General features: G+C 51.5%; 1 protein-coding gene across 1 annotated transcript in view; it reads left to right on the forward strand.

Moving 5' to 3' along the window:
* The first annotated feature begins 176 nt into the window (after positions 1-176).
* The window catches only part of Fads1 (fatty acid desaturase 1), a 14507-nt gene continuing 3088 nt past the window's right edge, over positions 177-11595 (forward strand). Inside the window, exons 1-8 of the mRNA XM_031389653.1 lie at positions 177-527; positions 2228-2338; positions 3095-3292; positions 3895-3996; positions 4270-4398; positions 9133-9193; positions 10462-10538; positions 11404-11501. Of these exons, the coding sequence (XP_031245513.1) occupies positions 315-527; positions 2228-2338; positions 3095-3292; positions 3895-3996; positions 4270-4398; positions 9133-9193; positions 10462-10538; positions 11404-11501 (989 nt within the window). The 5' untranslated portion in view covers positions 177-314. The remainder of the gene's footprint in view (positions 528-2227; positions 2339-3094; positions 3293-3894; positions 3997-4269; positions 4399-9132; positions 9194-10461; positions 10539-11403; positions 11502-11595) is intronic.

The raw sequence follows: 11595 nt of genomic DNA on the forward strand, positions 1-11595 counted from the left end.
GCCTGGAGACCACTTTCAGGCACCCGCGAGGGGGCGCGTCTCTGCCTCTGGCAGTAGCCCGAGTCTCTCGGGGGAGACGGGAGAGTCCGAGGCGGAGCTCGCGCCCCACGCCACTCGGCTCAGCCAATAGGAGCTCGCGCCGCTGGACTCGGCGGTCCCCGCCAAGGGTGCTGAAAACCCTGCGCGCGAACGGCGGTCTTCGGGCGCGCGCTCCCTGAAGCCCGACGATCCCGTAGTACGCGAGGCTGGCGTGCGCTGCCCCGCGGCCCCGAGCGCGCGCCTCTCCGACTCCAGCTTCCCCGGCCAAGCTTGCTATGGCTCCCGACCCGGTGCCGACCCCTGTCCCGGCCTCCGCCCAGCTCCGCCAAACGCGCTACTTTACATGGGAGGAGGTAGCGCAGCGCTCCGGGCGGGAGAAGGAGCGATGGCTGGTGATCGACCGGAAGGTATACAACATCAGCGACTTCAGCCGCCGCCATCCGGGGGGCTCCCGGGTCATCAGCCACTACGCGGGTCAGGATGCCACGGTGAGCGCGGACAATAGGCGCGTCTTAACCCCCGGGAGGGACGTTGGCGGGGAGAGAGGCCTCTGAACCCAGGATGCAAGCGCCGGGGAGACTGGAGCTGCAAACCGTGGCCAGAGACACGCACACTCAAACAAAGGGCTGGCTGCACGTCGGTGCTTTGCCTCTGGAGTCTCAAGTATGGGTTGGATCCGGAGCTGGGATAGGAGAGAATGAGCTTTCCAGGCACGCGGACAACGGTGCTTGCAGCCTCCGGTGACGGGAGGAGGAGTCTGAGCAATGAGTGGGAGTCGCGTCCTGTCTGCTGGGCTGGGAGGGTGAAAACAGCCTTGTCTGAGCGGGCCCCAACTTGGGATTCGGAGCGGGAAGGGTGTGGGAAAGGACCGCTCGCTATAGGGATGACACTGAGAACCCGGCGCTTTGGCACCACCTGTACATTGTGAATCCCGGAGTGTAGGGTAATGAACCTGAGCCTGTCCAAGAAAGCTTGCGGTTGGAATCGTAAAACTGTCCTTCTTAGTGCGAGGTCACTTGGCGAGAGGCCGGGGAGGTCTCCAACTATTCCGGGAATAGGGCTCCCGCATGATTAGACACTTCGCGGGATCGCGTCCCTTTTCCGTTGTAGCTTACTGACAGTGCGCGTCCCCAGCCTCTGTCTAGCGGCCCTGTTTTCTCTTTATAGACCATATCCTCCCACAGAGCCGAGGATCGGGCTAGGAGTGACTTAGGACCCTTGAGTTAGGGCAGAGCATTTTTTGACAGGATTGCCAACTATTAGGTCCCTTACATTTGGATCTACCTGCCTTCTAACTACCTAAATGTCATCCCTCCTACCTCTTATTTCTTGTCTGCCCTGTCTAACCTGCTCCCGGGGTCACCAGGGTTCCTATTAAGTTGCCCAAGAAGTTAAGGGCAGAGGGCACTCGGATTAAAAACCAGCCTTAGAGACCAGGCTAGAAGGAGCCAGGCACCAGCAGTAACCACTCCAGAATCCAAACAGCAGTGCATTCCTCTACCGATTTATGAACTGATGGAGCAGATTCGCACTGTCTAGGCTTCCCATTCTGTGTGATTTGGGGGCCTAGGACTTAATGGCAAGGACAGCGATTGGTCTGGATGTGTGGCGCCACTGCCCACGGACTCCACCTCTGCTTACAGCCTCTTTCCAGAATGCCCTCCCACCCACCTTGTATAACCCGTATTAACTACTCCAGAGCAGCAATGGTCACAGTGTTGGGGGAAACAGGGAACCCTGCCCAAAAGAGGAAGAAATGTGAAGAGTTCCCCGGCTCTCTGGCCCTGGTGTAGGGAGTCTTTCTCACAACAGAAGCTGGCTAAGAAAGAAAAGGACTTGTTGAAAGTCCTCTAGGAACAAAAGCCTCATAGCCCCACCTATTCTTGCAAGCTGCTTCTCCCTGCTAAATTCCTACACCAAGTGTCTGTAGACATGAAGACGAGCTTCATAAGGTCCTTCTGGGTGGCATCCAGGGGATTCTTTCCGAGCTTTGGTATACTGCCCTTTCAGTGGGAACCCAAGTGCTGGGTGATCTGGGGCTGACAGCTAGAAGTACAGTAACCAGAGGGAGGAGGCCTTTGTGTCAGCATTGATGCAAGGCTTGTTGGCCGGGAGGATGCTCTTTGATGTGAGGCCCTTGGGAGCCTAGGGGACAAGGGTCCTCACCGTCTTTTCCCTGTATTTTCAGGATCCTTTTGTGGCATTCCACATCAACAAGGGCCTTGTGAGAAAGTATATGAACTCTCTTCTGATTGGAGAGCTGGCTCCAGAGCAACCCAGCTTTGAACCCACCAAGAATGTGAGAGGCCATGTTTGCTGTTTGGAGACTTGGTTGTGGAGGGAGAGGGGGCAAATGCCTGCATAGGACCAGAGGTGAAGGTTCTTGGGAGTCTTGAGTAGTCACGGGGTAATAAGCCCACTGGAACAGGAACCTATGTTTCTTCCAGTGCTGCTACCACTGATGCTCCCATCAGTAGTGCTCCCATCAGTAGTGCTCCCATCAGTAGTGCTCCCATCAGTAGTGCTCCCATCATCAGTGCTCCCATCAGTAGTGCTCCCACCAGTAGTGCTCCCACCAGTAGTGCTCCCATCATCAGTGCTCCCATCACCAGTGCTCCCATCACGAGTGCTCCCACCAGTAGTGCTCCCATCATCAGTGCTCCCACCAGTTGTGCTCCTACCAGTAGTGCTCCCAGCATCAGTACTCCCATCACCAGGGCTCCCATCACCAGGGCTCCCATCACTGACAGCAGACCTATTTACTGAATATCATGTATCAGTGTAAACTCATAAAATAATAACACATAATGTAAACACATAAGAAAACAGGTTCAGAGAGTTTAAACTGCAGAGCCAGAGATCACGCAGTGGAGACCCAAATTAAGTCTGTTTAGCTGCCAGACAAGATGCCATTTATAGGAGCTTTGCCTATCCCCCTTCCCCATCAGAGTATCTTTGCCTAAGACTGTAGAACTTCCCACAGCTACCTCCACGGGAGGTTCTCTTCAAGGGTTAGGATGCCACTGAGAAGAATTATAGCCCCAGTCTCCCACAGAAAGCGCTAATTGATGAGTTCCGGGAGCTGCGGGCTACAGTGGAGCGAATGGGCCTCATGAAGGCTAACCACCTCTTCTTCCTGGCCTACTTGCTGCACATCCTGCTGCTGGATGTGGCTGCCTGGCTCACTCTCTGGATCTTTGGAACTTCCTTGGTGCCCTTCATCCTCTGTGCAGTACTGCTCAGTACAGTTCAGGTGAGTGCCTTCGCCTGGTCATTCTCAGAATTTCTAGTGAAAACCTCAAGGCCAAGAATCCCTCCTGGGATCGGTAGGCACGTGGGAGACTTGGCACTGGAAGAGAACACACATTCTGGTGTGCGCGACCTTCACCTGCTCTGTAGTCATGTGCTTATTTTGGTTCAGTCACAGCCTCTTCAGCTTCTCTTCCCCGTCTTCCTGTGTAGTTTGTTCTCTGAAATTTCAGGTTCAGGTTCAACCGCGGTCCAAGTATGCCAAGAACCAATGGTTGGCTCCCTTCCCACCATTGACGTTACTCTGCATGGTACCAGCCAATCATGGTCCAGCACCAGGATTTGAACTAACATTCTGTATTCTGAATGTCAGTCTGTCCTAAGTCATGGCACTTCAGAGGAAAGAAGGGAGTGTGGTCTGCCTCAGCTCACATGTGGCTTAGGGGCCAAGAGGGAGTGGGACCTGGGTTCCATAGCTTATCCCAATGATATCCCTTGAGGTATTGCAGCAATCCAGTATGAAGAAACTGAAGAGGCTGCCAAGGTCTGTGAGAAGGACCCCAGCTAGGTGCGGGGCCACCCTGAGCACTAATCTTTCTCTTTTAGGCCCAGGCAGGTTGGCTACAGCATGACTTTGGGCACCTGTCAGTCTTCGGCACCTCAACATGGAATCACCTTCTACATCATTTTGTGATTGGCCACCTGAAGGTCAGTGAGATTATCAGGTTCCCCCAAATCCTAGTCATTCATGGTTGCCAGAGTGTGGGAGACATGCTCATGTCCCTGGGTTTTCTTTCTTTTAAAAATGTATTTATTTATTCTATATGCATGGGTACCCTGCTTGCATGTATGTTTGTATGCCATAAGCAAGGGCATCAGATCCCCTGGGACTAGAGACATAGACACTTGTCAGCTGTCGTGTGGGTGCTAAGAACTGAAGTGGGGCACTCATACTGGGTTTTCATCCGCAATTCTGTGCAGGGGGCTCCCGCCAGCTGGTGGAACCACATGCATTTCCAGCACCATGCCAAGCCCAACTGCTTCCGCAAAGACCCTGACATCAACATGCATCCCCTCTTCTTCGCCCTGGGGAAGGTCCTCTCTGTGGAGGTAAGCTGGGTGTCAGTGCAGAGGGGAATGGAGTAGTCTGTTCTGCAGGCTGAAGGGAACGTGCTTGTTTGCTGTTATCTGAGAAGGTAGGACATCAGGGGCTAAGCTGCAGGGCTCTTGCTTTCTGGAAGTTGTGGAGAGCAGATAAGTCAGGACTGTTCAAGACTAATCAGTTAGTAGTTAATACACAAAATTGCCCCACTCTGCAAAGGATTCAGTGGGTTACAGGGGAGTCTGTGCAAGCCCTTGCTCATCATTGAAAATGACTAACAGCACTTCGGGGTGCTGTTTGACACCCCTGCTCCAGGAAGGTGCTTCCTTGCACTTGTGTGTTTCTGTCTCGTACATCAGATACCCTGCTGTGGCACAGCCTGCCTTGCCTAGGGCTTCACTCTCTTGCGTGTCTGATATCGGTGCCCAGAACACTCCTGAATGCAGCTGGCTTCTATATCCTTAGATTCTGCATCAGTGGATTTAAACAGATACTCAGAGAAAAAAAAAATCACACCCACCCTGAACATGTACATGCTGTTTTAAATTTATTATTATTATGTGTCGGAGGACAACTTTTGTGGAGTCACTTCTCTTCTCCCACCTTCATGTGGATCTTAGGGATGAAACTCAAGTTACCAGGCTTGTGTGGCAAATACCTTTACCCACTGAGCCACCTCCCCAAGCCTATTGGGATTTTCAACTTTTTTTTTTTTTTTTTTGGTTGTGAGCCTAGCATTTAACAGCTGAGCCATCTCTCCAGCCCAACTTTATCTATTATTACATGAGAGCACGTGTCAGAGGACAGCTTAGGACAGTTCTTCATCCACCTTTCCTTGGGCTCTGGGTTTACACTCAGGTCATCAGCTTCTTTGAAAGTGCTTCACCCTCGGAGTCCTCTCAAGGAGGCTTCTCACCCCCCTGGCTCTAGACTCTTCTTGATTATTGGTTCCTAAATAACACATTATAATAACTATTTTTACATCATGTTTACATAATGCATCAGGTATAAGCCATCGGGAAAGGCTTATGACTGAGGATACTCAGTGCTAGAGCATTTGCCTGGCTTGAGTGAAGCCCTGGGTTCCATACACAGCACCAAAAAGAAAGAGGACTAGAGAAAGAGAGATCGGGTAGGAGGGAAGGAACGAAGCCAGGCCTGGTGGCACATACCTGGAATCCCGGCACACAGGAAGTGGAAGCAGGAGGATTGAGAGTTTGAGGCTAACCTGGGTCACATAGCAAGACCTATCTCAAGGGGGAGGGTGGGGGGACCAAAGCCTCATCTCCCAGCCGGCAGGGCTAGGAGGGCATATGTCAGTTATTGCAAGTTGGATGCCATTTCATACAGGGGACGTGAACATCTCTGGATACCTGGAACCAATCTCTGTGAATACAGCTGTATTTTTTCCTCTCCCTTTTGAGTCCATCCTGTCTTCCAGCGTGATCAGCATTGGCTTTGAGTAGTCAGCTGAGGCATGAACTGACGGAAGAATGCCCCAGGGTGGCAAGCTGGTGAATTGGCCTGGCATAAGCAATAGAAAGTTCCGAATGCCCAGCGGAGTTCCTTGAAAAGTTAATTAAAAACCCTCCCGGAGCTCTGCCAGCTCTCCTCCCCCCACCTAATGCCAGCTGTTTGAGTTAAGCTGTTGAACACAGTTCATTTTCAGGCGTGAGTTCAGGGTAGTCTGGCTGCCCTGTCCTCTCTGGCTGAAACCTACTGTGGAAGAGCCTTGGCAGCTCTGGCTCTGCTGGCACAGGGCACTCAGAACCTGAGACTTGGACTCCATCTGTCCCTAAAGCTCCCATTTTCACAGTTCCCAAGCACTGGCCTCTGCTGGTCTGTTCTGTGTGTTCCCTTTTGCCCCCGTCCGCAATGCACAGTAGGGAACTTTCCCGTGTCTTTCTGAAACAGGGCAGACTGCTCATCGGGAAGAGTCCTGGACGCTGAGCACGTTTCTTGTCCTCACAGATGGTTTAAGGAAAGGGAAGACTTTGCTGGTTCTTGGTACTGTGCCTTTCTAGAAACTGTAGTCCACAAACATCAGAAAGAGAGAGTAGGGGCTAGGGAGATGGGTCAGTGGGTAAAGCACTTGCCACGCAAACATGAAAACCTGGGAATGGATCTTAAGCAACTGAGCACCCAGGAGCTGTGACTAACCCCACCAGGTATAGAAGACAGTGTGAAGATAAGAACAAACTAAGGCTTCATTGGCCAGTCTAGCAAAAAAAAAAAAAAAAAAAAAAAAAAAAAAAAGATGAGGGGGCTGAGCTCCAGGTTCAGTGAGAGATTCCAGCCTAAGAAACAGAGCAGTAGAGACACCCAGAGCTGACATGCACAGGCAGGTACACCTGCACACACACACATGCACCTCTCTCCCTCACCCCCAGAGACTCAGAAAATGAGAATGAATGGATGTAGGAGGCTCGGTTTGGTCTCTCTGAGGACAGTTTGCCTTACTGCCATCTGCCCAATGCCTCCTAACACTCTTGGAGAACAAAGTGGTACAGGGAACACTTTGCCCTTAACCCTTGGAACTCTGAGCGTCTAAGCACTGTGGCCACACCATAATGTACTTGATCACCGTCTAAGGGGGTAGCAGCGGACAGGGTTCTTTTCCCATAGCAGTCCCCACTCAACCCAACAAATGAGAGGGGTGTTTTGCTTTTATGGAATCTCCTTGGTTAATGTTGTGTGGCTTCTTTACCTGTCTCCAGATTATCAGCTAATTCCATCAAGTTACCCAGCTCCAGTGCCCTCCTCTGTCTGGTAACTGTCCACTTTGTGTTGCTATAGTAAAAATACCTGATGCTGGGCACTTTATAAAGAAAATATATCTGCTTAGTTTATTGTTCTCAGAGACTGAAAGCTGAAGATGGAATAGCCCCATCAGTTTTCCTCTAGGAAGAGCCCTGTGAGGGATGCCAGACATTGGTGGGAGTGGCCGTGAAAGCAGATGGGGTGAGATAGAAGCCAGATTCATCTTTAGAACAATTCATCTCAAGCGGGAACTCACTAGGGTCCCACTGGAATCATAGGAATCCCCTCAGAAGGTGATTTCATTGACTTGCAGCAAGCTGTGCCTCTTGACATAACTGCATTGATGACCAAGCATGCGGTGTGTGAGAACCCCTGGGAAACAAACCACATTGCACGGCAGCTGCACAGTATCGCACAGCCTGACCCATCTTCTGCTTCATTTGCCCCTGTAACTGTATCTGCTGTTCAATTCTGCACCTCTGGACAAAGCCACCACACATAAAAACAGAGCAGACCACATGTGAGTCCAAGGCCTGCCTGCAGGACAGAGTAGGTGGAGGTATGGCTTCCTGAGGGCCTGAGCGACCTGGTCTTCCCTACCTTTCTGGTGTGGTGAGCCTGGAGAGCTTTGGTTCCGGCTATGCCCTGTACTTTGACCACTTTTCTTTGCATTTGTGCACACCTGCCATTCCTCATTATTTAGTTATCAAGACCCCAGGGAGGCCAGGCCTGAGCATCTTTGCCAAACTGCTGCCTTTCTGTCTGTCCTGCTCACTGTCAGTCCTGCTCTCCAGTCTATAACTTGTAAATGACCTTGAACTACAAGTTTATTACCCTCTTCATCTCTTCAGATTATAAGATCCATGTGGATGAGAATTTCCTACTGTTCACCTCTGTAACTCGGCACCTCAAACAGTGACTAGTGGTGTACCCTCACTCCAGGGCTTGTCAAATGTCTCCATGAATATAGAAAGAATGTCTCATCTAGCCAAATTGGCTTGCAAAGAACATTGGTGAATGATTTATAGACATGGCTGTGGATATGTATGAAGATAACTCAGTATGTGCTCTGGATTGAGGTCATCAAAACTAATTCGAGTAAGAAATGCCAGAGCCATGGAGTGAGACAGCAGAACAGATATGAACCCATGTGAGTGACTCTGGGCCAATTGAATGGTCTGGTGAGTCCAAGCCAGTCTGTTCAGTAGCTTGGCTTAAAAACAAACAAACAAACAAAAAACGAAAACAAAGACAACCCAACCAGTGGGCAAATCTTTGTCAAAACCCTCAGATTGCTGGGTTGTTCTTGGTAATCCTTCTACATATATTACTAAACTTTCAAGGGAATTTACGAAATTCATGTTGAAGAGTCCATAAGGGAAGCTGGAGAGATGACTCAGTGGTGAAAAGCATGGGCTTCTCTCGCAGATGACCTGGATTTGATTCTCTGGATCCGAGTGTGGAGCTCATAACCAACTTTAACTCCAGTTGGTCTGCTGCCCTCTTCTGGCCTCCACAAGTATTGCATGCATTTGGCTCATAGACATTCATGCAGGCCAAACACCCATCAGCATAAGATTTGGAGGGGGAAAAAAAAAAGAGTCCAAAAGATTGTGGTGGGAAAACTCAGGCTACCTATACAGGGGCAAAAATAGTTTTCTATGGATACTCTGAGGTCCAAAGAGTACCAGAAGCAGGAGGGACTTAGGCCTGGAAACCATGTGACACAGACTTAGCCATCGGGAATCCTGTAGACTGCCTAGTGTACACTCTTGTGTGTTCCTTGTCACGGTAGAGTCATAGGTCACAACCCAGGGCTGGCCACTTGCTCCAGGTACTAGGCCCGTCAGGGCCTCTCAATGGTAGCAACAAGCTAAAGGTTCCGGAAGTAGGCCTTAGTGTCAGAGCGGGGAAAGTTGGCGGCCTAGTGGGAGAAATGGGTGTATGGTCTCCACTGCTGACTTGCGTTTGTTTCTTCACAGCTTGGGAAAGAAAAGAAGAAGCACATGCCATACAACCATCAGCACAAATACTTCTTCCTGAGTGAGTGTCAGCCACAGGGCTAGACCCCGCCCCCAGGAGGAACAGGCCCCGCCCCCGGGGGAAGCAGGCCCCGCCCCCAGGAGGAGCAGGCTCCCCGGAAAGGCCTAGGAGGAAGTGCTGTCTGCAGATCTCCCTACCCCCACCCTCTGGGAGCAGATGGCCTACTGAGTCAATGGGCTAATGCTTGCTTGGACCAGTCATTTGTGCTGGGGGACAAACTCAACCCTCCACGCTTCCTTTCTCCCAGGAAGAAACTGAGTGGTCAAGCTAAACTCCTGGGTTAGTTTTAAGCCTCGCCTTGAGCCTAGTCATACAAAGGTGGGGTCAGTTAGAACGACGCCTTGCGCAGTGGGGTCCGAGAAGAAATTAGTTTAGCAACTGAGCTAATTTGCTTGGATACTCCCTTACTTTAAAAGCCTGCTGCATACGGCCCAAATTTAGGCCTTAAAATTCCTTTAAGACCTCAAGTTTTGGGGACTGGTTTGGGGGTACTTTTAATGAGTTTTGAGGGCTTTTTGTTTTGTTTTTGTTTTTTTGAGAGGGGCTTTATGTAGCTCAGGCTGGCTTCAAACTTGACACCTGTATCTATTTCAAGTTTTTAAAGGAAGGCCAGGGAAGAATTGGAGGAATTTATCTAACTGCTTATTGCCAACTGTCCCTTCTAGAAAAAGCTGGGCATGAAGGGCAGAAGGGTTGAGTAAAGACTTCCATAGGAAGGGAGGAAGAGAGAGAGGGAGGGAGGGAGGGAGAGAGAGGGAGAGAGAGAGAGAGAAGAATTTTAGAATCTGAGGCATATCAACATGAAGAAGCTACGGGTAGAGACTGTCATTCAGTGGTTGGGATAACATCAGCTGTGCCTCAGACTGTGACAGGTCAGCAGAGTCCTTCCCCTGTCCTTTGACCTACATAGTGGAGCAGTAAGAATGTGACAGGGCTGCGGGGGCAGGGCTGTGGTCCAGGCACTGAGGGAGGAGTATTAATGTGCCCTTTTAAAGGTCTGGGAGTAGAATATGTTCCATGCTTGAGGCTTAAGCTCCTTCGTGCCCTCCTCCTTGAGGAAGGGATACTGCTCCCAGCCCTCAACTTCCCTGGCAACCTTTTGCTGAGTTGGCCTTCTCTAGGCTTGTGTTCCTGCCCAGGTGCCCATAGCTTGTGGCTGATGAAGGGGCAGTGAGGCAGCTAAGGGGGTGACGGGAGGCAGCCCTATGCTGGGGGCCCTTTCGGACCCCTGGTTGCTCACTCCTCCTCCATCTCCTTTTCCTCCCCAGTCGGACCCCCAGCCTTGTTGCCTCTCTACTTCCAGTGGTATATTTTCTATTTTGTGGTTCAGCGGAAGAAATGGGTGGTGAGTATCCCTGGCTCACAAGCCCAGTGCACCAGGTTCTCCGGGACTGCGAAAGGAAAGGTGTGCTCTGTGGAGCATGAAGACTCTAAGCCTAACAGAGTAAAATAGAACCAGGGAGAGAGGCTCTTCTCTAGATGAAGTGAAGTGGCTCGGGCTCATCGGCGCTCTGCCTCTCCGTGCCAGGCTTCTTCCTGCAGCCCGTCTCCTAAGCTTCCCAAGCTGCACAGCACTCCAGGAACTGTAGAGAGCAATAGGGGAGGGACATAGCGAGCGAATGGTCCCGGCCCTCAGGGAATGTAGGATGAAGCTGGAAGTGACAGGCCTGTGAAAAGGCATGCCATCTGAAGAGGCTTTGGGGATCCTCAAAAGGGGTCTGGCTGGGTCTGGTTTTCCAACTGGTCTCAGATGTAGGACATGGGGAAGACAGGTTCTGAGCAGCCAAGCTGGGAACTGAGGTGTGAGCCTGGATATTGATCTCAGTGTAGAGGACTCTAGTGCTGGGGGAAGAGTACAGGGCTTTGTTCAATGCAGAAAAGGACCCGGAGCTTCAGTCAATACAGTGGCCTAGACAGAGCCTTGGTCCTGGAATGTGTAGTAGCATTTAGACAGGGTAGGAAGGTGCTGTAGCCAGGGAGACTGGGGTCGGGGAGTGGGGACCTCTGTGAAGGGACAGGCAGGGGGTAGGGGTACCACTGGGAACAGAAGCAGTGCGGAGAGATGTTGAGGACAGGCAGCTAAGAGGAGCTGAGGATCACAGAGTGCCAGACACATACACCAGGGAGGAGGTGGGACCGCCACAGGCGGAGATGGGAGGGAAAGGAGCAGGAGCTGCTGGGACAGTGCCACTCTGCCATCCCCGCTGCAGGACTTGGCCTGGATGCTCAGCTTCTATGCCCGTGTCTTCCTCACGTACACGCCCCTGCTGGGGCTGAAAGGCTTCCTGAGCCTTTTCTTCATTGTCAGGTATGGACATGTGGTGGAATGCAGTGGTAGTGGGGAAAGTAAAGGTGATGGGTGGGTCTGGGTACCGTGCTGGGCCTTGCGGGGGGGGGGGGGG

This window comes from Mastomys coucha, unplaced genomic scaffold (genome assembly GCF_008632895.1).
Source record: "Mastomys coucha isolate ucsf_1 unplaced genomic scaffold, UCSF_Mcou_1 pScaffold21, whole genome shotgun sequence".
In the NCBI taxonomy this organism is placed as follows: Eukaryota; Metazoa; Chordata; class Mammalia; order Rodentia; family Muridae; genus Mastomys; species Mastomys coucha.